This window comes from Colletotrichum abscissum, assembly GCF_030869225.1.
Source record: "Colletotrichum abscissum strain IMI 504890 chromosome Unknown Scaffold_5.1, whole genome shotgun sequence".
Taxonomy (NCBI): Eukaryota; Fungi; Ascomycota; class Sordariomycetes; order Glomerellales; family Glomerellaceae; genus Colletotrichum; species Colletotrichum abscissum.
Genome location: NW_026850431.1, coordinates 1,612,045 through 1,635,803, shown reverse-complemented (window position 1 = coordinate 1,635,803; position 23,759 = coordinate 1,612,045). Strand labels below are relative to the sequence as shown.

Genomic DNA, 23,759 nt, shown 5'->3' with positions numbered 1-23,759 from the left:
CTAGACTTCAGTGGTGAATCGAAACGCGTGGCTCTCCAACATGCTGCTCGACGCAACGAAGCTGAAGCCGCCAAAGGGGTCATCCTCCTTGGCCGACATGGCGCTCCATGGGTCCTTGGCCGTGATGACGGGGCTCAGGGATAAATCGGTGAACTCGGGCGCAAAGTTCTCGGCGAGCTCGGGGTCGGTGATCATGGGCTGGATGGGCGGCTCGACCTCTCTGGCCTCGAGCTTCTTCCAGTCAATCTTTCTGAAGAAGCGGTGGCCCTTCATGATTTGCAGGTCCTTGGGCATGTTGGCTCCCAGACGCTTCTTGGGATCCTTCTTGAGCAAGCGCGTCAGGAGATCCTTGGCGTCGGGGCTCAGGAAGTACGGCATGACGAGCTTCTGCTTGACAATGTTCTGCTGAATCTTGGCATGGTTGCCGCCGCGGAAGGGCGGGTTGCCAGTCATCAAGTCGTAGCCCAGCGCGCCGAAAGACCACCAGTCGACCGCCTTTCCGTACTTCTGTCCCTGGATGACCTCGGGGGCCATGTACTCGACAGTTCCAAGCATCGAGTTGCAGTGGTCCTCTGAGGTATCGACCGCGACTTTGGAAAGGCCGAAATCAGTGAGCAACAGGTGGCCCTCAGCGTCCAGCAAGCAGTTTTCGGGCTTCAAATCACGGTACACGACACCCAGGGTGCTATGCAGGTGCGAGATGGCCAAAAGCATCTCTGCCATGTAAAAGGCGGCAACGGGCTCCGCAAACATCTTTTCGGTGCTCAGGTGAGTGAACAGCTCTCCGCCCTGGCCGTACTCGAGAATCAGATACAGCTTCTCGTGGTCCTGGAAGGCGTAGTAGAGCTTGACGACAAAGGGGTGTCGGTTGACCGATTCAAGGATCTGACGCTCCGTCTTGGTCTGCTCGATGAGCTTCTTGTGCACAGTAAGGGAGGCCTTTTTGAACTGCTTCTGGGCGTAAAGCCGGCCGGTGTTGCGCTGCTTGACGAGAAGCACGGTACCGTAGGTTCCCTTTCCTAGGCATCGGAGGGGATCAAAGTCGTCGGCCGTCATCTTACGCTGAACATCCTTGCTGCCCTCGATAGGTACGATGTGACCGTTGCGCTCTCGAACGCTCTCGTCGACATAGTCATGCTCCAGGTTGACCTCATAGCTCGTAGACCCGGTCTCGGAACGCTCGCTGCCAGCCTCACTCTGACTGCCATCCTGGCTTCCGCAGCGGCTCATGACAGCACTGCTGATTCCCAGTCCCTTGGAGAGGCCGCCGTGGCCGTTACTGCCGTTGAGGGTCAAAGTGCTCGTCCGAGAAGAGTTATCCAGGCTGAGAGGCTCCATCTGCAAGCGCAGCTTGGCGATGCCCGAGACAGCAGGGGAGGAGGCCCCGCGCATGTTGGGGCTACAGTTGGCGCTGACGACATCGTCGATGAGGGCAGCGCGGCCGGAGCGCTTCGCGGAGAGAGGCGGGGTAGCGCAAACGCCGTAGTCGGAATCCTCATCGCCGGAGGTGACGGGGGTGTTTTGAAAGCCGCGCACCGTGTTCAGTGCGGGCGTCGCCTTGGCAATCATGGCTGGGTTGGTGGTGGTGGTAATTTACGGGAAAGGCTTTAAGGTGGCCGCTCCGTGTAAAAGTATGGGTTGCTCGTGAACGAGGGGCGCGCGTCGGTGTCCCGGTCGCGCCCTATACCAGTAGTGGCCGTCACTTTGGTAGGAGGGTTATGGATAAGAGTGAAGCACGGAGATCGTGCCTCGTCGTCGCTCGGGGTCGTCGCGCGGGTCAGATTCGTAGTTTCTCTCGAGGTTTTGGTGGCTCGGGTTTCGGCGCATCTGGCGGCGGAAGAATGAGCAAGAAGTGATGTCGTAAGTGTCGTTTTTACTAGGCATTGGTGTTTGATGGGGTTTCTTGAGTAGTCGGTCAGTCAACAAGGCATTTTCAGAGGGAGGAGTGGTTGCATTCACCAAAATGGTGTTGTTGAAGAAAGGGAAAGGAGAAAGGATCAAATGGAAACAGGCCGGCTCCAAGGTTTAACAAATTCAAGAAAATTCAGCCCGCCCAAGCCGTTCCTCCTTCGCTCGGGACAGGCCACCCACAGGCTGGGTACAGGGGGTTTCGGCGTAAGGTAGGTACAAGTGGCAGGTACAAATGACAAGTACCGTAGTAAGACAGTGGCGGACCCAAGGTGAGCGGACCAACCAGAGGGCCAGGCCATGTCAGCCAGCGACCTGAGTGACTTTTCATTCACATGGCTGTGGGCAGCGGACACTTTTTTTCCCTCCCACCTTCCCACTTCCCACTTCCTGCCCACCCAAAACCACACCAAAATGACCGAAAGTGACCAAAAGCACCGCACTTTGGAGGGGGAGGCGCGAGGGGGAAGTGTGGATCCACAGGTACACTGGTCCACTGGTGTGGGATTGGCAAAGCGGAAGCCAAAAATTTGGGCACCCGCGCTGGGGCCTTTTCGGGCGCTATCATTGGGCAGGCGCAGGGGCTGTAAGCCTGTAACCCGATGGACATTGCTTGCCTCGTTCCAACTCAGCCCAAATTGCCTGGGTCTTTTGATTTTTTTCCCTTTGCATTTTCTGGCTCTCCTTCAGTGGCCTGTCCCCATTTCCCTGACACTGGATTGTCACGGCATTCCCAATTTGTTAGGTCGGCTGCGGGTAAGGTATCTCCTTTGCCTGCCCTGGCCACTGTATTTGATGCAGCGTCATGCCGGACAGATATACAACACTGGGCTGAAAGACATGTCTGGCGTCCCTTTCGAAGCCTTCCCTTTCCGTATCGTCGCCGGCTAGCAGCGGGGATCAGCGTGGCATTCTGCAATGTATTACCGAATCTGGTCGGCGGTGTCAGCGGAGCGGGAAGGTACCATCCGGATGTTCATCGTTCTTCCCAGTCGCAGTCGGAATTCCACCAACAATCGAACTTGGACTTCTTTTCTTTCCCCAATTTCACATGCTCTTGCAGTCAAGTAGTTGCTGGCTTATGTCCGACTATCGACGGAGGCAGCAAAATGATTCCTCTCAGTCCCGACTCCATTCGTCTCCAAACCACGAGATTAAAGAGAGAAGCGACTCCAGCGGCCAAGGATGCGTGATTGATTGATTGATTGCCTTATGACGTCCACCAAATGTCACCAAATGTGGAGGGCGGCAGAGCCCAAAGATACAAAGTACGGACCCAAGGTACCTACCTGCCTTAGTAACCTCACAAAGTGGTCTGACACCGGCCTCTTTCGCTACCTCGTCAAACACGCACATAGTAACGCCGCCTCTTCGCTAATATTCCTCAAATTTGCTATTTTTATGCGCCAGCCCCGTCTCACGGTCTCACTCTCACTCACACACTCTCTCTCAACCCGTTAGTTGGTCTTTGCGCAACCCAAGAGCCCAGACCAGAATCTCTCCCAAGGGTCCCAAGGGAGAATACGAAAACTTGAAAGGGAAAAGGGAACACAACAACATTTGAACATCCGCAGGAAATGCATCTCAGGAATGCCAACTGGCATGGAGCTCCCGTCTGGAACAAAGAGCCCACGTCAGAGGATTGACCAGGGGAGGAAATAAGTCTAGTCTCTCATCTCTGTGGCATGTCTCGGACAAGATCGAGACTCCTGTGACTTTACCGGGTTATGCAGAATGCATGCTACGCTGGCCCGAGCAATCTGTCTCACTTTGAGTTGACAATGGTTAGCTGAGCATAGATACCTTATTCTGGACACCCAGAAGATATCCAGGCGTCACTTGAACGTTAGGCGACTGGTTATTGGCACCAATAATTTCCTGTCAGGAATCGTATAGTTCGTGGGCTCTATGATCAACCTCATTTTCTGGAATCAATCAAAACACCGCAAACACATGTTCGTCGCAGCACCCACGAACGCCTTCCCCACTGGTTCCCACCGAATAAGGTACGCCATCCACCGCACCCAACCCTGTCGAAACTCGGCCGACGACGATCTTCCCTCCTCGATGGTCACGTCAACGCCGATTGACTAAGCCCAAACTGTAATTTTGCCAGACATCGAAACGACGCTTCACTTCTCTGCATGGCTTTTGGAAATCACCACTGATCTACTAATTATCTTCTACGTTGGTCAGGTAGTGCGTCTCCAGACTAAACCGCGCAAACGGGCTCCTCTGCCTCAACCTCTTGCTGAACCGGAAAAACACCCACGGCGTCACGCAGAACGCGGCCGCCAGCCCTGCCAGTATCGTGCCCGCGTAGTTCGCGTTCAGCCCGGCGTACATCTCGTGCGCCACCAGCGGCATCAGCCCCGACGCGACGGCCCGCACGAGCGCGAGACCCGAGAACGCCGACGCCGAGTAGAGCAGGTACGAGTCCGCGAGGTAGCCGCTCAAAGTGTGCGCCGTCTCGTTGACCGCGAAGCCCACGAGCACGAGCGACGCCGTGGGCACCGCCCAGTGGACGCCCGGCACCAGGGGTGGGACCGTCCACGCGAACCACGCCAGCCCGATGGCGAGTGCCGGGGCGGCGAACGCGAAGCCGATGATTTTGTCCTCTCTGGTCAAGGGAGGTTAGCATTGAGAGATCTCGATGAACGTATGGGAAGGATACATGAGTAAACTCACGGCTGGATGGGAATCTGCTTTCGTTGGCGGTCTCGGACGACCTTCATATCCCACAGACGAGGGAGGAACGTGAACACGACGCCAACGGCGATGGCCAGGAACGGTAACGACGCCTGCGTCTTGGTGAACCCGAGCGAGACGTAGACCACGGTGAGCGACTCGGTAAAAAGGTAAATCATGCCCCACGACGACGCCGAGATGAGCGCCACCATAACGACCAACGGCTCCGTGAGCAAGATCTTGCCCGGTCGAAGAACGCTGATCCGGACCAGGGCCCGCCAGTCGCGCGCCTCGTCCGGGTTATGCCACGACAGTTCTCGCATCGTGGTCCTCTCCCTCTGGATCTTTTTGATAATGGCCCCCAGCAGGATACTAGGCCGGCTCTCCCTGATCCCAAACATGGCCAGGAACAGCACCGCCGTCACGATGGCCGCGCTGTGGAAGACCCACCGCCACCCGACCGCTTGCGAAATATACGCGGCGTAGACGGGGCCGAAGCACAAGCCGACCGTTGTCCCCGCGTTCCAGAGGACAATGATCCAGACCCGTTGCTTCGTGTTGAACATGTCCTCCACGCTGCCGGCGATGACGACGGACGGCACGGCCGAGGCGAGCCCCGCTGCGAAACGCCCTGCGTAGACGGCTGCGGGATCGCGGACTAGGCCGGTGAGGAGGCTCGCGAGGCAGAAAGCGGCGCAGGAGATGAGGTAGGGGAGGCGGCGGCCAAAGAGCTCGGAAAAGGGGGGGATGAGGAAGCCGCCTATTGCTTGGCCTAGCTGGTACCTATTATTGTTGTCCGTCAGGACTTCTTTTCCAGGAGAACTGGGAAGGAGGGGGAGAGAGAAAAGCTTACATTAGGGTGAAGCCCACCAGGGATACCTGACGACTGAGACCATAGTCTGGAGCCGCCTCGGTTGCGGCGACGGCCTGTGTAGGGGCAGAGCCTTGTTAGCATATCAATCTGTCTTTGGTTCTGTATTTGATGGGTAGGTTGACATTGTTGTGTAAGGTAGGTATAGGGAACTTTGGTGTAGCAACGAACACCCCCACACTGCTCGGTTCCTGCCGCGATACGGATTATCTCGGTACGGTTCGACAGAGATGGGGAGTAGGCAATATAAGACAAGGTAAGGTGGTGTGATCACATACTCCAGTTGTACTTATAATTGTACTTTTCAACCTGTCAGCTACTGAAAACATATACAAAAAAAGAAGAAAAAAGGCTCTCTCTCACGTGTACAGCTCAAACAGAATGATGACCGTGGTATCAAACGCCTTCCGTCTGGTAGTCCAGTTCCGCGGGTGCGTAGCACAGTCCCGCTGCCAGTTGACGAAGCCGTCGGCGCGCCTCTCGAGTCCGTACCTTGCTAGGACGGCGTTCTCATCCGTATACGTACCCGCCTTCGTGTCCTCGACGACGGCGCAGGAGGAGACGGCAACGGCGGCAAGGGCTTTGACATCGGGAAACCCGGTCGGCTCCTGGGCGTCGTGGCTCTGTAGGACCATGGCTGGGGGCGTCCGGCGTAAGGTGGGAGGGGGAAAGGGGACGAGGGGATGAACGTTATAGATGAGAGGTGAGCATAGTCTAGGTGGGTGGGTATGGGAAAGGGACAAGAGGAAAGGAATATGGTTGAAGAGGAGAATCGTAGAATAAACGCCAGCAGAGTACCATCGTCTGTATTTCTCCCCCTTTCTTTTGGGTCTGCGTCATGCTTCCGGCTACCGGCTTATATCCCACACCGCTGATCGAAGACAAGGCATCGGTCTTTTCTGTTCAACAGACACACACGTTAGGCCAAGAGAACATATCCTCCTCCTTCTCATATTCTTAGTCATATACATGTTCAATACAAATCCTACAATGCCAACAAATGCCCAGCTAACTCCGAAGAGGCGAAAGCAAGCGAGCAAAAAAAAGGCTCAGCCTCCAAGTTCCCCTTCCAAGAGATCCAAGAAGCCCGTTTGGAGATCGTGAATGCTGCTACAAATCACCAAAATGAAAGCCCATGGTGATTAAAGGATCAAAAGGGGAAGCAGACTATTTGCTGCATGTGAGATCCTAGACGGGTTACATCTGCCGTAAGCACTTGGAGGCCGACGTCGCGTCAACGGTCCAATCACTGATACACATCACGGCATTGAACCTCGATGATCTACTTGGGGCTGGAGCCGAACCCGAGGCATATCGAGCATACCTTCTAGAATCGACCTGTTGAGCTGACCTAGTTCGTTCACTAGCCTTCTCTCGTTTCCTCTTGAGGATGGTTATATCGCTGATTTGACAGACCTGGGGCGACGTGATTGCGATGGGCCCTGAGCTGACTGCATGACATCTCTCACTTACATACATACATACATACGCCATGCCGTTTCCCGTCTGGATGCCCCTCCCGCGCGCGCGGCTGACAGAGGATTGTGTGCTCGACAGCCTCAACCCGAATCCTTCTAGAAACGCCACAATGAGTTCGGATGGGGTGGTGATGTTCCTTTCCTCGGCTCAGATTGTAAGGCGGCAAGAGATCTAAACGTAGGTGTCTCGTGATAACATCTCCAACCCGGCTGAGATGAGATCGTCTTGCCTTTTAGGGGCGTCCTTATTAACATGGTCCCTGCAAGACCTGGACAGCGCTTGCCGGACGCACTTGCAAGCAACTGCCAAACTGCCCGTGTTGCCTGATTCCTGGTTCCACCACGGCTTTGCTTCGGGCTTGATAGTTTTCATACAGGAAATGCTCTAGAAACTCGCCGTAATTTCATCAAGACTAGCAATTTATACACCGTCCTTCGGCATCTAAAGATCTGCTGGAATTCCTCACTATGATGCCCGACGACGAGAACACCCCTATCCTCTGGGGTTCGCCCCAAGAAACCGGCGCCGCGTTCGACTTCAGGAGTGAGTCGAAACCCCCTTTCCCTCTCAGTCCTCCTTTCTACGCCATCCCATGCAAAACCCTCATCTTCGTCTTCATTCTATTCCCAATCACCCGAATGTTCATCTCTCTCGACCGCGCGCAAGCGCGCGAGAGAGAGAGAGAGAGATATACCACTAACCTCCCCTAGGCGACGTAATAACAACCCCCTCCCTAACAATGCTAACCGCAATATCCCAAACAACCCTCTCCGACGACGTCTACGCAGAAGACGCCACAACCACCGCCTTCGAAACCTCGCTCGCGAGAACCTGCGGCCACGCCGCCGCAGCCTTCGTCCCCACCGGCACAATGGCAAACCAGCTCGCCCTCCGCACCCTCCTAACCCAACCGCCCCACGCCGTCCTCGCCGACGCTTCCGCGCACATAATCCACTGGGAAGCCGGCGGCGTAGCACACCTCTCGGGCGCCACGATCCAGGGCGTCCGCCCGCGCAACGGGTTGTACCTGACCCTAGAAGACGTCGAGAAACATGCCGTCGTGACGGACGACGTACATAAATGCCCCACGCGGGTGGTGAGCATCGAGAACACGTCCTCCGGCGTCGTCGTGCCGCTCGCGGAGCTGCGGAGGATCAGAGAGTGGACCAGGGAGAGGGGGATCGGCGTACACGTGGACGGCGCGCGGCTCTGGGAAGCCGTATCCGCGGGCGCGGGCACCCTGGAAGAATTCGGACGGTGCTGCGACGTTCTAACCCTCGATTTCAGCAAGAACCTCGCCGCGCCGATGGGCGCCATGGTGTTGGGTTCGTCGGAGCTGATCAAGCGTCTGCGGAGGATACGCAAGAGTATAGGCGGCGGGATGAGACAGGCCGGCGTCCTGGCCGCCGCGGCGCGGCAGGCCGTTCTAGAGAATTTCGGCCTGGGTAACCGAGACTCTCGGGGCGTGCTGGGGAGGAGCCGGGCGATGGCGGCTGAGGTTGGGAGGATGTGGGTTTCCCGGGGCGGAGTACTGCTAAAGCCTGTCGAGACGAATATGGTCTGGTTGGATCTCCGGGGTTGCGGTGTGGGTTTGGAGCGGTGGAATGAGGCTGGGAGGCGGAGGGGGATCAAGTTGGATGGGAAGAGGGTCGTGTTGCATCACCAGGTTGGGGAGGGCGCGATGAGGGCGTTGGGGGATGTGATGGATGAGGTTCTTGGGAGGGTTCGGGGGGCGTCTGATGGGGTTGGTGGATTGCCCAAGGCGAGGTTATAGATGGTCTTTCATGAACTTTGAGGCGATGCTTCAAAATCTGGTTCGATGGGAGTTGGCGAGTTGACTGAACTTGGAAGGGGGTATCTTATTGTTCTACAGGAGTCGGTGTCTCCGTCCGTCTCCAAAACCAAATCATCTTCCTTACACTCCCTCGCCATCATTCCGGCCCCAGAGCTTGACCGTCCGGTCGTGGCCACCGCTGACAATCCACTTGCCGTCCCTGCTAACATCGACACTGGCAACCGGCCCGGAGTGCCCGCTGAGCGTCTGCACCAACCCCCAGTTGTCGGCCGAGAAGATTTTAATCTTTGCGTCGAACCCGCCAGAGACGAAAAACGTGCCCGCCTTCTTGGGCTGCTGCGCGCCCTTTTCGTCAGGGCCGGGCGGGTGGCCGTCGATCGGGTCGTCCAGGCCCCGAAACCACCGCACGTCCGAGACGGCCTTGGCGTGCGCGCCGAGGTTCGCCGTCCGCTGCACCTTGCGCACGTCCCAGCACTTTACCCAGCCGTCGGCCGAGCCCGACAGCACCCTGTGGCCGTCGGAACCCCAGTCGAGCGCGTAGATGGGCTGGATGTGCTCGTCGAGAATCATGACCGTCCTGCCGGACCGCAGATCCCAGATGCGGCCGATGCTGTCCAGGCCCGCGCTGGCCAGGAGGGAGCCGTCGGCGTTGAAGCTGACGGCGTAGACGCCCCTGGAATGGCCCTCTTGCAGCAGTAGCTCCGCCGTCGTTTCCACGTCCCAGAGCCTCCACGTCGTGTCGTCTGAGGCCGATGCCAGATATCGGCCGGAAGGGTGGAACTCGACGCGAGATACCCTGCCGCCGTGGCCCGTCAGGGTCGAAAGGGGGGTATCTTTGTTCAGAGACCACAGGTGGACCAAGCCCTCAGCTCCGCCGGAAGCGAGGTTCACGGTATCGGGTGACACGTTGGCCTCGGGTAGCGTGGACCCCGGATACCATGAGATACCGCTAATCTTTTGTGTGTGTCCTCGGAGATTCATCTTGGCCTCCATGCTCGGGATCTCAATGAGCTTGAGCGCTCCGCCCCAGTTCCCCACGGCAACGAGCTCTCCGTTTGGCGATAATCTCGTCATGCTGACGTGTCTCTCGCCGGCCGTCTGACTGCCCTGGAGCTCGAAGCCATCCAGCTTCTCCTTGATCTGTTTCCGGAACTTGACGTGTGTACGCAACGGGATCGTAGACTCGGCCTTTTGAAACTGCACCCGCCGCCGCGCCCTCGGCAGGGAGTACTTTGCGATATCGATGCGTGCCTGCAGCAGGGCCTGGCCGCCGGGTGTGTAAAACTCCTCGTCCTGCTCGTCCTCGTCCTCATCCTCGGCGTCCTCCATTGTGATGTCGCCGTTCTCGATGCCATCCATCTCCTGCTGGTTGGCCAGCAGCTGGGTAACCAGCAGGTTCCGGAGGCGGTCTCTGCGTTCGGGCTTGCCCTCGCCAAAGAGCGTGATCGGCTCGCCCATCTCTCTGAGCCTTGTGCGCACCCGGTTGTCGTCCGTGGGCACCGCGATACTCGCCGCCAGCTTCTTCCTCTCCATCTGCGCCAGGACGGCCGACGTCTTCTCAGGCGCGGCGCCGGCAAATGCGGAGGGAATCTCGTAGTCGTGGTCGACGGGGACGTCCTCCAGCGCGATACCTCGATCCTCGTCCATTGCCTCCTCGACGTAGGCTTGTCGTGAAGGGTGCATCATCTTGGGCAGCGGGAGGGCTTTCGGCCCGGGAAAGTCAGAGTTATTGCAAAGTCGCGTGAAGAGGGTAATTCGAAGGCGTCATTCGAGGGTTCTGTAGCTAAGGGGGGGGCCGATTGAGCTCCAATGGATGCCTAGTGAAGGAAATAATTGTTTGGTATTTGGGACTTCGTAGAGCTTACAACAGTACGTGCAAGCAAGTAGTGAGCTAAAGGTGCGCGCGCCAGCCACAATGCACTCGGGGTCCACTGAAAATTTCTCGGCTACGGTGGCTCTTTTCGCCGTCCCGCTGCCCGCTGTCCGAGTCTCTAAAGGAAACGTTCCAGGTTGGCTGGCTGAGTCCCTACTTTACAAAGAAGGCGAAAGATGATGAAAAGAGATTCCTGATGTTTGACCTAAATTCGAGCATTAAGACACGGTGCAAGGCTTTGAGGCTGATGTAGCATAAAAGCGTATGAAGCTGGCTCAGTGAAATTGGATAGCTTGAATTGCATCTTAACTCAGGTACAAGAAGCTATGGACCTGTTTGCCCTGCTCTCTCTACCACCCGTCCACGCCCTATCCGACCGTCTCCCCAAAGCCTCCGACTACGCCCTCCAGTACAAAATAAAATGAGAAGAAAAAATGGAAAGACTCATTAGTGGATGGTAATCGCCAGCTTGTTGGGCAACATCCAAGGTATCTGAAAGAGTTCAAAAAGCTTTTTGTTATCAAAGGAAAAGGACGTATGAAAAAAACAGTTACGGTCCAGAAACCAGGTTCGACACACGAGCTGGAACCAAATCAATTAGCTCGGTGTTCCCTCTCTGCTGCGACTCTCACGCTTGCTCATGAAGCTGCGGCGAACAATCGACTTGGGGCTGTCAGGGTCCAAGGTGCTGGCTGATGCGACGAAGGTACTCTTCATAATGACCGTTCCGCTTCCAACCTTGATCTCCTTCTCGGCTCCAGTTCCGGTTTCATCGACGAAGTAAAGGGCTTCGCCCAGGTCGTCATCGCTCCTGAGGGTGTGCTCGCCCTTGGCCTCGATCTTGAATTGGGTATCGGGTGTGCATGTGGTCTTGAAAGTCTCGTTGAATCGGAAGAAACCAGTGGCGTCCTTATGGTGCTTGGTCTTGCCAATTGCCTTGGGCTTGGGCGTCAACTGGTTGATAGTGATGTACAAGTCGGTTGAGGGAGGGAATCCCGTAGCAGACACGACGGTGAAAGAGGCGCTTCCTGAGCCAGGGGAACCTGGGTTCAAGCTGTGAACAGAAGCGGCCCCGTTGCTCTGTTTACGCGCGTGACCTCCTAGTGTAGAGCCATTGGAGGTGCCCGGTCGCGTATCGGGAGATTCACTCCCATCCGATGTGGAGAATCCTGTTGCTCGCTTGAGTCCGAGGCCAGGTGTCGGTCCAGGAGGGCTGCCTCCATTCTCGACAATGGTCGGGATATCGTTGAAACTAGACGACGCACCATCTGCGTCATCCTCCTTTCTGGAAAACAAACCACGCTTGAGGAACGAGGCACCTTTGCCCACGCCGTGACCAACGGTGCTGCCAACTTTGATGGGTGCTCCAGCAATGCCAGTGACGATTCTCCCAGGCGCCGCGAATGTTCCGGAAAAGGTAGAGGTGCCCTGGCGAGTGCGAGTGACATACGAGGGCCGGAAAAGCATCCTCAATCTGACTGTGCCCGACTTTCCATCCAGAATTAGTCGACTCTCACTAGGTCTAAAGGGATCCAGCTGCTCAAGGTTGATGTCGGCAGCTCCAAGGAAGTCGGGCTTGTCGGCGAAATCGTAGTCCCACACAGTGACCTTGAACTTGGCAGCCGTTCTCGATGGGACGGGAACCTCAAAGAATTCGTTCCAGGCAGGGTGCAGCGTCTTCTTCTGAACCTTGGTCTTGTACACATCCTCGCCATTGAGCTCAAACTTGCAGTAAGGATCGCTCTTGCCATTTGAGTCGGCTGACGGTAGGTCTTGGGCATCTAAAACATCGACGCGGAGTGTACCCATGTTGTTGATACTTTCGCTCGGATCCAGCTGCATCTTGACGGGAATATACTTGAGGCTGACCTTGACGCTGCTGGGCCGGTTTTCCTTGTCTTTCAACTTGAGAGTCGTGGGGTTGTTCTAAAACTGGTTAGCAATTTGTCATGTTTCCAGGAGATGAAAAAACTCACCAGGCACTGCTTCAGCGTGTCCAAAGTGTTTCCCTGCAGCTTGGCGATGGTGTGGTCCTTGTCCTTGTCGCTGCCCTCTACCTTGTCGCCCTTCTCACGGACCTTGAGTGTAAGACGAGAGAAGTCGAGCTCTCGGATGAAACAATCGCCAATTTCATCAAATGCGTGCTTCTTGTGCTTGGCGGCAGACGAGGTATACGAAGGGAAGGCCATGTCGTCGACCCAGACCTCCAAGTGTGTGTTGTGCTCAGGCATCTCCGCTTCCATGAGCTTGAAGATCAAGAGACCAGACTCATACTTCAGAAGCTCCTGAGGGGACAGCCGAATCTTAGGCGGGCCGCTCTCATCCTTGGATTTCCTGGGCATAGTAGGTGAGACAGGAGTGACTGGTGTCTTTGGCGGACTGATTTCCAACTCGGCTCCGTCCTTCTTCTCTTCGGTCTTCTTCTCCATGGAGCTGCTGAATTTACCGGCCTCTGACGATCGCGGAGCATCCTCGATCGCCTTCGCAGCTGCAGCCGCCTGAGCCTCTTCCTCCTCGTCTTCGGGGTCGGCAACATTGAGACAAGGGAAAAAGGATACCGTGTAGGTCAGAACACCCTTTGCGATGCCCTTGCCATGAAGCTGCAGACCACCCTGGAACATCTTCTTCTGATCGTGAACGTTGTACTCGCCGTTCTCAGCTTGCGAGATGTAGTCGCCAGCGAATACTTCAATCAAACCAAGACTGCGATCCTTGCCCATCTTCTCAGAGTCCATGACTTCGAGCGTAAGACGCTCGCGAGCCGAGTGGACTGGAACGTAGAGAACCTCATCAAAGTCGGGATCAAGAGTGTTCTTATGGGTAACTGTGCGAGCCTTCTCAATGCCAGAGAGAAGAACGCGCACGTAGGGGTCGGATTTGCCGAGAGTCTCGAAGTTGCGAAGGTCCTTTGCGTTCTTGAAGTGGAAACGCATAACACCAACCGGGGTGACGTAACCTCCCGTTCCACCGACTACACCAGAAAGAGCAACCGGCTTCCATTGAGCCATCATCTTCACGCGACCGGTCGCGACGCCAGAGAGATGGAACCACTCCTGGCTCTTGCCCATGCACTCCAGCATGTCCTCGAGTTTGATCTGGTACTTGCCAATGACCTGGTCGCCAGTAAGATCGCGGTCGTCTTTGATCGTGACTCCGAGTTTAGCGTTCTTCTTGTCAGTAATCAACATCTCCTTCGAGCCATTATCCCAGATCGGGTTATTGGTCCTCTTTAGCTTCTTTGTAGAGTGGACGTCTCGGCCGTTGAGATGCAGAGTAGCATAAGGGTTGAGAAGACCGACAAGACTCTTGGTGCCATCCAAATCCTTAGCCTGCTCCACTGTGAATCTGAGAATACCCGTGTTGGAGTCCGGCGGAGGCTCCAAGCTGCCGTCTTCCAACTTCTTGGGCTCCATGACTGGGAAGAATCGGATATCGCAGGAGAGCTGACCTCGAGCCTTGCCGTCTGCAATGACCTCAAGGACTTCATTCTCGTGAACAGCCAGTTCCTCGACCTGATCGAGAGCAAACGATGCCACGCCCAGTTCCTTGTGTTTTCTGAAGTCATTGTAGTCGAATACTTGGATATCCAGAGAGTCATTGAAAGAAGTGATGATGATGTAGTGAGTCTCGTTCCAGCGCGGGTTTCCGGTGTCCTTGACGTGCTTTGTGCGGGCAAGCTGCTGGCGGCGATTCAAGGTCAAGGCGGCATACGGATCGGGCGAACCAGAGAAGTTGTCCGGGTTCTTGAGGCCCTGAGCGCCATGGAGAGTAACAGCAACCACGCCGATAGCCTGGTCAACCGGGGTTCCAGCCAGCATCTTGGCTACTTCAATGGGGAATACGTTGGGAGAGTACATCATGGGAGCCAGGTTGCCGTGGATCTGCTCGAGGATGAAAGACTCGAGTCCAGGAATGAAGTTGATGTCGAATCCGAAAGTCTCACCACCGAGAGGTTTGCAGACGTAATCAATCGTGGGCTTTTCCAGAAAGCACATCTCCACCTTTTCAATGTGAGGGAAAGGGATTTGTAGCTTGATCTTGAGTTGCATGATGCCAGAAAAAGACATGTCCTCAACGATCACGTCCAGGCCTTTGCTAATCATGGCCTTTCCAACTCGAATCTCAAGAACAACCTTTGGGTTGATCTTGTTTTTGACTTGCTTGGAGGTCATATCCGCCGTGTCATTGGGGGTGAAGCTAAATTTCCAATCCATGATGACGGTGTCATCTCCAGCTTTGGGATACGTCTTTACGTGCTCCATTCGCGGAGGCTTTGAGCCGAGAGTGAACGTCTTGAGCTTCAAGCTGTCCAGGAAGGCGGGAGTAGCACCACTGAGAACCTGATCAACAGAGTTGATGATGGTTTGTGCCAGAACGGGTTGATAGATAGGCCAGAACTTGAGCATAAAGGAATTGATCCACTCGAGCGATTCGGTTTCAGTCTCAAGTTTCTTCAGCGAAAGTTCTCTGTTGATGTCGTCTCGAAAGTTGCGCCTGACTCGGCGAATGGAAGTCCGGTAGTAAGTTGAGCAGACAGCCATGAGAATAAAGACCCAGCCAAGGCCTCCGCCCAAAACAGCGACGAGCCATGAAGAGATACAGGCAAAGGCAATGATGGCGGCATTATGGTACCAGTCTCCGTAGAATTTATCCGGGATGTTACTTTCGAGCCAGGTCGAGTGATCTAGGAGACTTGCCGCATCATGGAGGTCGTCAGCGGGCCAGCCGAACCTCGGGGCCCAACCAGTTCTCGTGTATGGTTCTTCGTCATGGCTTTGGGGATCGTTGGTCTTGATCGTGTTTCCGTCCTTGTCCTTGGGCAATTCGATGACGCCTTCTTTGGTCGGGGGTGGAAGATCGGTGACGGGGGCACTCGAATCAGCCACATCGGTTACGACTGAAATACCCTTGGTTCGCTGGGAATGGAAGCCTGCGGGAACGGCCTGGCAAACAAGAGACGTGTCAGTTCGGCTCGATTCAATGGTGAAGTGGGGAACTCGGTTGCGCAACTCACAGCTGCAGCTTGGCGGCGCTTCTCTTCAGGGCTCGCATCGGGGTCGAAGGTGAAGGCGGTGATACCAGCCTTCTTGGACTCTTCGACAATCTTCTTCTGAGCATCGTCTGCGGAAACGTTGGATTCGGGATCCTGGGCAGCCTCGACGACACCCTGAACCTTGAGCTCGTTCTTCTCGAGTGCGGAAGCCATCTTGTCAAGCTCTCGGGCGCCGCGCGGAGCAGCTTAGTGTGGGATGACCGAGTCAATTAGCCAGGCGCTCAGCTTGCGATGCTGTACCGACGCATGCAATTGTAGGTCTTGCAATGGACGAGGTAGACCGGTGGCCTCGTTGGAATTGGAGTTTGGAGGGGAGAGAGTGAACAAGTAACGAAATTGGAGAAGGGACGCGAGGAGGGTCTCAGGGAGGGTCTCGGACTAAAAAGAGACGAGAAGAGAGAAGTAGATCGGCGACAGGGAAAAAGGAGGGAGTGAATGGAGAGTGGCCGGACTGTGGCTGGTCGGCCAGTAGTTGGAATACTAAGATAGCTTAGTGAAGAAATTGTGGAGGGCGGCACGAAGTAGAACAAGATTCGGTAGAAGAAAGACAGAAGGTGGGAAGCCACGAAGCCAAGGTGGAGGGAGGGCAAGGCAAAGGTGGCAGTGATGAAGTGGATGGAGAATCAGAAAGGTGAAGGTTGGATTGGGAATTTGGCACAGATACGTCAGGTTCGCTAGCGGCTACGCCGTGGCATGGATTGGGTAGCCGGTACGAAGTACTTGGTGCGTTTGGAGACGGTTGGAACTTGGAGAGACTGCCCGGGCGGAACAACAGGCCGATCGATGGGGTGGGCGTCAATGGAAGGTGGTGCAGAGTGCACAAGTGCCATGTACAAGTTTTCTGACCAACTAGAACCTACCTTGATGCAAGAAAGTGAGTGCAAGTGCGACTGGGACATTACAAGATTACGACTGCAGCTTCAACCGGTTCATGGCACCAGAAAAGCGAGACGAGCAGAGCAGGGGGTGGGGGGTTTTAACCGTCAGGCAAGGTGCGATGCTAAACCATAAAGGTACCTCGAATGCTTGGCTAAGACCATGATTTCCAGTAACCACACCTCCCTTATTTTCTTTGGATACCTAAGGTAAGGTATCTTTTGGATGACTTCTCGGGCAGTACGGAGTGAAGCAATCGCAATGAGGCCTCTCTTCGGGTACTTTGCAAGCTGTCAACCAGCTTCCTGGTGTCCGTGGTGCAGGAGGGAGAGAGAAAGCGGATAACGACGTAATACTCGCCATTACCTCAGCAGATTTCAGCTGGGGGAAATGCTGCATTGGGCTGTGACTGGTTGCTGAAGTCGGGCGGGGGAGCTGCCTACAGCACCTCAGGGCAGCGATCCCTGTCGAGCCAAACCAGCGGGATTGGCTACTGGAGCTTCAAGACAGGGGTTCTCAGCTTGCTTGGGGACTGGCGAGCTGGGAAAGTGCCAGGTTGGGTGCCTTCCCGGAAAGGTTGCACTTGGAATGGAAGCACCAGAGGGAAGCGGGGGCGGTTTACCTTACCTAGCTGCATGGCGCTGGGCAGGGCAGGGCAGGCTTGGGGAAGAGCCGAACATCCAGCTTGGTCAGGGTCGCCGAGACCGAAAGCTCATTCCTCCAGTTCGTCCACCTCCACTACGAATATACACACTACTGCAGACATACAGAATACCTACGGATACAGCGTGCGGGTAATACCTGTTTCTCTGTCACCTCACACACTTTGGAAATAAGATACAAGATGCGACACCATTCGTCCGCGCTTACATTCCTCTCTGCTGCATCGTATGCTGATAAATTCAGTCGTCTATAAGGTGTTGCGTTATCCGCTATGTCGTCTTAACTCTAGCACCTTTGCGACATTGAATTCCGCTAAGTCTATCCGATTAGACTCCCTACACGCTCCTTGACCCGCACCGGCAGAAGCAAGTCATCGATCGTCACCAATCGACGCACTGCTGGTACATCCATGCTTCAGCGGCTCGATGCCGTTGACGACTCGCTACCTATCTTAATACCCTACAAATTCCGAGCTTATCACCTTGAATCAATCGGACACCCCAACATTCCTCACGACTACCCCTCCAGTCTCGACACTCCCCTCTGCACTCAGTCGTCAGGATTGTCAGGGAAGTTCGTGGCTGGATGGGGGCCGAGGTCAAGGCACAGCAGAGCTCCGCCAACGGTCAAACTTGGGCACCCTGACCAACGGTCAAGCTACCAAACAACGGTCGAATCACGTCCATCCCAGCTACCCGATCCTTGCCGGCAATCCTTCATCGATCGGACCATGGCGAACCGATGACAGGCTCATGACTGGCAGGCCACAATCACGTGAACATAGGTAAACTGACCTATAGGGGGGGGGGGGGTTAGCTAACTACCCTACATATTTTTAACTTTTTATCCGTATACTATAGGTTAGGTCACGGGCTATATACTAAAATAGAATTTTTTTAACTTCTCCTCTTATATACCTCGGATAGAAATTATAGTTATATTAAAATAGTTCTGAATTAGTTTAGGACTAATTCGGAACCTATTTAGAATAGCTTTAATAAATTCGCTAAATAATACGGGTATTTTCCCCGAACTTAAATTACTAATACTACTTTTTAACCCTTATTATTTTAATTAATAAGTACGAGATAATCTTAATATATTCTAAGAATTTTATAAAAATAGTAGTCTATTTAAATAAAAAGAGATAAGACTTTTTTTAAACTATTTCTAAACTTATTTTAAATAGGTTTAGAACCTTTTTAATAAAACTTTTAAAGTATTACCTACTTTAATCTTTACTAAAGCTACTATAAGCGGGTACTAGAACTAACGAAATAATTGCTAAACTATAGTATAAAAGATTATATATTATAATTAATTAATACGGTATTTAAAAATAAGTAAAGAAAGTATTATATACTATATCGATATACATAGTTTATATTTAAAAAATATTAAAGCGCTATAGGGAACGGTATATAATACTTTTTAAAGTCGTTTTAAACTATTTTTAAACTAATTCCGAACTTAATAGCTTTAATATAACAATGCTCGTTTAGTACTTTTAAAAACTACTATATCCGCCTTTTTATAAAATTAAGTTTATAAACGCTTTACGTATTATTATACTAGTAATAAAGCGTGTTTATATTTTAACTAAATTTTACCTTATTAGAACTATACTCGAGTTATAAAAAATATAGCTAAGGATATTACCTCTATACGTAAACGTATTTATAAGATATTACTAAAAAAAAGAGTAATTATATAAGTTTTCTAAATCGATTCTAAACTAGTTTAGAAATAGTCCTTATTAATTATTTTTATAAGTAGGTAAAGGCACAGCTTAGATAATTTAAAATAAATACTTCTTATACCCCATTCTATAAAAATTATAATATAGAGGTTATTAATAACTAATATAGTATATATATATTATCCTAAACCGATTCGCAACCTATTTAGAACTAATTCCGAATCTTTTTAATATATTCTTAGTACTTAATTACTTACTATATAGTGTATTTATAGGAATTTATATAGTAATAGCGAAAACTATTATATTAGATTTCTTTTAATTAAATACTAAGCCTATTTACCTTTAATACGCTCTATATTATAGGGAGAAGAGGTTAATATAGTAGGAGGAAATAAGTATTACCTTTTTATAAGTAATAGGTAGAAATTACGATATTATAATAAGCTAGTTCTAAATCTATTCTAAATATATTCCGAAATAATTCTAATACAATTTAGATATAAATTATGTTATCCTAGAAGAAATTCTTTAAATATTATATTTAGTAAAATAGAACTATTAGGTACTAGTTAATATTATTATAAAACTAGTAATTATTTTAACTTCTTATAGTACCTATAAGTACCCCCCTCTACTACCTACTTAAATACCTAAAAGTATTTATTTAGAACTTCGGAATATTATAAAAAAGATTAGTTAACTAAGAAGCGGATTAAGTAAGGAAAACGTTCTAAATATATTTAGAATTAGTTTCTAACTACTTTTAGATACATTCTTATAATTAAAGGAGCTTATTAAGCTTTATAATAAATTCTATAGTCGGACTATTATAGAGATTTATAGTACCCTTAGTAATACCGATTAGCTTATAAATATTATACGAATATAAAAAGCTCTTTATTTTCTAACTAAGTTATCTCGCTTAGCTATATAAAACGAGTATTAATATATACAAGCCCGTTATTATATTAACATAAGTATTTTATAAAGTGTTAAGAACTATTTCCGAATCGACTCCGAACCTATTCTAACTTTTTTTTAATATATTTAATATTTTAATAATAATAGGTATAATTATATTTGTATTACTTTCTATCTAGAGCAAGCTGAACTTTAGAAAAAGAATGCCTTTTCGACTTTCTAATTAGATACGAATTATAAGTATATTAAGGGCTATAATAAAGTTAAGGTTATTTAGGGCTAGTATAACGAAGTTTCCTAAAAAGGTTCTAAAGCGATTCTAAATCTATTCCAAAATATTTCTAAACTATTTACTAACTTTTTAAATAGCTATTCCACTCTTCTAAGTTTTTATAAATATAGAGAGTACTAAAATATACCAAAGGATATACTAACTTGTTTTTTAAATTCTTAAAGAGCGTTTTGGGTATATTATCTAATAAAAATATCTTTCTAAATATAACTAGGGGTTATTAAGTATTACTATTAACTAAGATTATAAGAACTTAATAAGTAAGTTTATAAAATCCTTTTATATAAGGTTTAGAATCGGTTCAGAACTAATTTAAAAAGGGTTTGGTTAATATTTATTGCTTAATTACAATTTATAATATCGCCCCTAGGAATAGTAAGTTAAAAAATATATTCGATTTTACTTAGTCTATTTCTACCGTAATATTAAGAAATACGTTCTAAAAAATCGCTCCCCAAACTCAAAATAGAATTAAATAAGGAGTATTTTACTCTATTAATTAAAAAAGGATTACTTTTTATTATATAATTAACTACGAAGTAAAGTAATTTAGAACTTATTTAAAAGAGGTTTATAACTAATTTAAAATCGATACTAAGTAATTTATTAATTTTACTTTAGGCTTAATATAAATCCTAGAGGAATATTATAACTAGACTTAACTAAACCTATTTATAAATACCTCTTAAGGATTAGGATAAGTTTTATACTTATACTAATATTATAAAAGCCCTCTATTAAGCTTCGTATATATAAAATAATCGTTTCGTCCCGTTATTAGTTTATATTTAGAAATAGGTCGGAATCCTTTTAGAACTAATTTAGAACTAATTACTATATTTAGATCTAGGGAATATAATAAACACCTTTTTAAGTAAGATACCCTTTTTTTAAAATTAGGTATTCGCCTTACTTAGCGGGATATATTTATTATTAAAAGATATTATACCTTAGCTAGTTATTTAAGTATAAACCCCTTAAAACTATTTATAACTAAATTCAAAACTAATTCTAAACTAGTTTAGGAACAAAACGTTAACGTCGTTTAGAATAATAAGAACTAGCTCTATATAAACAAAATATAGGGGCTTATCGGCAATTTATTAAATTATTACCTCGTAATTCTTTAAGCCTAGTACTTTTTAATATAAGTTTACGTAGCCGGTTAAGGTCTTGGAATCGGTCGTAGTTATAATAAAGGGTATAAAATCCATCCCTAAGCCCTTTAAAACTCCTTCTAAATAGATTACGAAGTCTTTCCTAAGTAACCTTTTTTAATATTATTTATTAAAATTTACGTTACATATCTATAATAAATTTATAAAGCGAGGTTATTTAAAGTTAAAATAAAGATATTATTAAGCATTATACTTTATTAAATATTTAAAAAAGGGAGCTACGTTTAGAAATAAGCCGATTAGAGCTTAAGGAAAGGAGATTATAGTTATAAGAACTATAATAAAGACTTTAGAGATAGTTTAGAATCGATTCCGAATTACTTTAGACCCTATTCCTCTTTATTCTATAACAATTCTTAATAATAATATAATATAAAAACTAAAAACTAAAGTTTTAATATAATATATATATATTATATATATTATATATATTTAATAAAGTTATAGTTATTTAATAATATAATATAATTTATAATTATATATTAAATATTTCGCTTATAATACTTTTTATTAATATACTTAATAAAGATAATTAAATAATAATATAATATAATATAATTATTACTTTAGTTATGTTTTTAAGTTTTAAATAATTTAATATTATTTTAATATATATTAGATTTAGTATTTAATATACGTATTACGATTTCAACAATATTCTAATATTATTATTTAAAACTATTTAGTTTATAATATTATAAACAAATTAAGACCTATATATTATTATATTTTTATTTTTATTATTTTAATTACTTATATTATTAAGTATTATTTAATATAAAGTAAACAGTATTATATAGGTATTTTTTAAAAGGACGAAAGTATAAACTACTAAACTAATTCCGAACTATTCCCAAAGCGATACCGAACCGGTTCTAAATTATTTATTATTATCTTTATCCTTAGCCTTAATATTATCCTTAGCCTTAGTATCTTCTATATTACTATTATTATCTTTATTTATAGTATTATTAAAATCGATTATAATAGGATTTTCTTAAGTAGAGACATCCTTAAAAAAAGAGGTAATAACCTCCTCTTCTTTTATCTCCTCCTTAACCTAAAAAAACTTCTACTAAAACTAATAAAAACTATTAAGCTAAGAGGGGGGGTAGGCTAAATAGTTTAGAATTAGTTTATAATTAGTTCTAAACTAGTTCCGAAGTAACTTATACTTCTTTTAAGAACTATAAGAGGTATATTTAAACTTAGTATTTATATTAATAATACGACGTATAATAGCTATATTAGGCTAAGTAAAAAGTAAGAATTAGTTTAAAATAGGCTAGGAATTACTTTAGAATTACTTATAACTTCCTTACCTCCCTTATTATATATAGGGACTTTTAAAAGGGGAGTAGGAGATCTAGCTTTTTTTTTTTTAAAAAGAGTAGAGAGGGGGCCGCGGACTTTATAATTCTTATAGACCTTCTCTAGCTTATTATAAAAAGCTAAATAAATAATTAATTAACTAATTCTAAACTAGTTCTTAACTAGTTCCGAAATAGTTCTAAACTACTTATTTAAGGCCTTATTATTTATATTAATAAAGTTAGTACCTATTTTATAGCTCTTAATACGTATTAAAATATTATTAACCTTATATTTATAAATATAGGTATAAAGATTACCCTTAAAAATAAATTAAGTTTCCTAAGAGTTTAGAATTAGTTTAGGATTAGTTCTAAATTACTTAAGAATTACTTATAATTATATAAGTAACCTTTTTATTATTAACTAAGAATCTATAATATACCTTACTAAGTATAAGCTTAATCTTATTATCCTAAATAATTTTAAATTAGTTCTAAACTAATCCTAAACTAGTTTTTAATTATATACCTTATTATACTCAAAAAGGGGCAGGTTTTTATAGTGGATAAGATTACCCTTAGGGCTAGGAATACTTAAATAATAGTCCTAGTACGCTTCCTATTTAGAATTAGTTCCGAATTAGTTTAGAAATAATTATAAAATACTTCTAGAAAATATAACTTATTAAATACTTATAGGAGACTATAATAGGTAGAATTAATTCGGAACTAGTTATAAATTAATTAGGGAGCGAAAAAGTAAATTAATAATCCTCTTTATAAAGGGCTTAATATAAATAAGTAACGAATAGGATACGAAGCTAATAGGGGTATAATAGGGGCTACTTATATAATAGGGTAAGAGGTATATAATTAGTAATATAGGTTATAATTAGTAAAAGTGGTCTATGCTTAGTTAAGGATTTTCTAACTAATTAAAAATCCGCTTAGCTAGTCCTACGGTAATTAAACTAACTAATTAGAAAATTAGTTAGGTTACGTCCTTTTTCCTATAGTTAGGTTAGGTAACCAGGGGGGCTACAGGTCAGTTTACCTATGTTTACATAATCACACCTATGGATACACTAAACTCGGTGGTCCGTCGCCAACTAGGTATTGCTGCCCACGATCTGACGAATGCTCATTT

At 47.8% G+C, this 23,759-nt stretch overlaps 5 protein-coding genes across 5 annotated transcripts; 1 reads left to right on the top strand and 4 right to left on the bottom strand.

Moving 5' to 3' along the window:
* On the bottom strand, positions 1 to 1,569 carry CABS01_03036 (uncharacterized protein; the record flags this gene model as incomplete). The annotated part of the gene is made up of 1 exon (XM_060536413.1): positions 1 to 1,569. The coding sequence occupies one exon, from the start codon at positions 1,567 to 1,569 to the stop codon at positions 1 to 3; it is 1,569 nt and encodes a 522-aa protein (XP_060394325.1).
* A 2,511-nt stretch (positions 1,570 to 4,080) lies between these two features.
* On the bottom strand, positions 4,081 to 6,102 carry CABS01_03035 (major facilitator superfamily transporter; the record flags this gene model as incomplete). Its single annotated transcript, XM_060536412.1, has 5 exons — positions 4,081 to 4,528; positions 4,597 to 5,379; positions 5,450 to 5,523; positions 5,746 to 5,767; positions 5,831 to 6,102. 5 exons carry the CDS (start codon positions 6,100 to 6,102, stop codon positions 4,081 to 4,083), a joined length of 1,599 nt encoding a protein of 532 aa, XP_060394324.1.
* A 1,311-nt stretch (positions 6,103 to 7,413) lies between these two features.
* On the top strand, positions 7,414 to 8,720 carry CABS01_03034 (beta-eliminating lyase; the record flags this gene model as incomplete). Its single annotated transcript, XM_060536411.1, has 2 exons — positions 7,414 to 7,489; positions 7,657 to 8,720. 2 exons carry the CDS (start codon positions 7,414 to 7,416, stop codon positions 8,718 to 8,720), a joined length of 1,140 nt encoding a protein of 379 aa, XP_060394323.1.
* A 141-nt stretch (positions 8,721 to 8,861) lies between these two features.
* Positions 8,862 to 10,427, bottom strand: CABS01_03033 (WD domain-containing protein; the record flags this gene model as incomplete). The annotated part of the gene is made up of 1 exon (XM_060536410.1): positions 8,862 to 10,427. The coding sequence occupies one exon, from the start codon at positions 10,425 to 10,427 to the stop codon at positions 8,862 to 8,864; it is 1,566 nt and encodes a 521-aa protein (XP_060394322.1).
* Positions 10,428 to 11,211: 784 nt separating this feature from the next.
* Positions 11,212 to 15,820, bottom strand: CABS01_03032 (C2 domain-containing protein; the record flags this gene model as incomplete). The annotated part of the gene is made up of 3 exons (XM_060536409.1): positions 11,212 to 12,540; positions 12,591 to 15,557; positions 15,629 to 15,820. The coding sequence occupies 3 exons, from the start codon at positions 15,818 to 15,820 to the stop codon at positions 11,212 to 11,214; spliced, it is 4,488 nt and encodes a 1,495-aa protein (XP_060394321.1).
* Between the last annotated feature and the right edge of the window lie 7,939 nt (positions 15,821 to 23,759).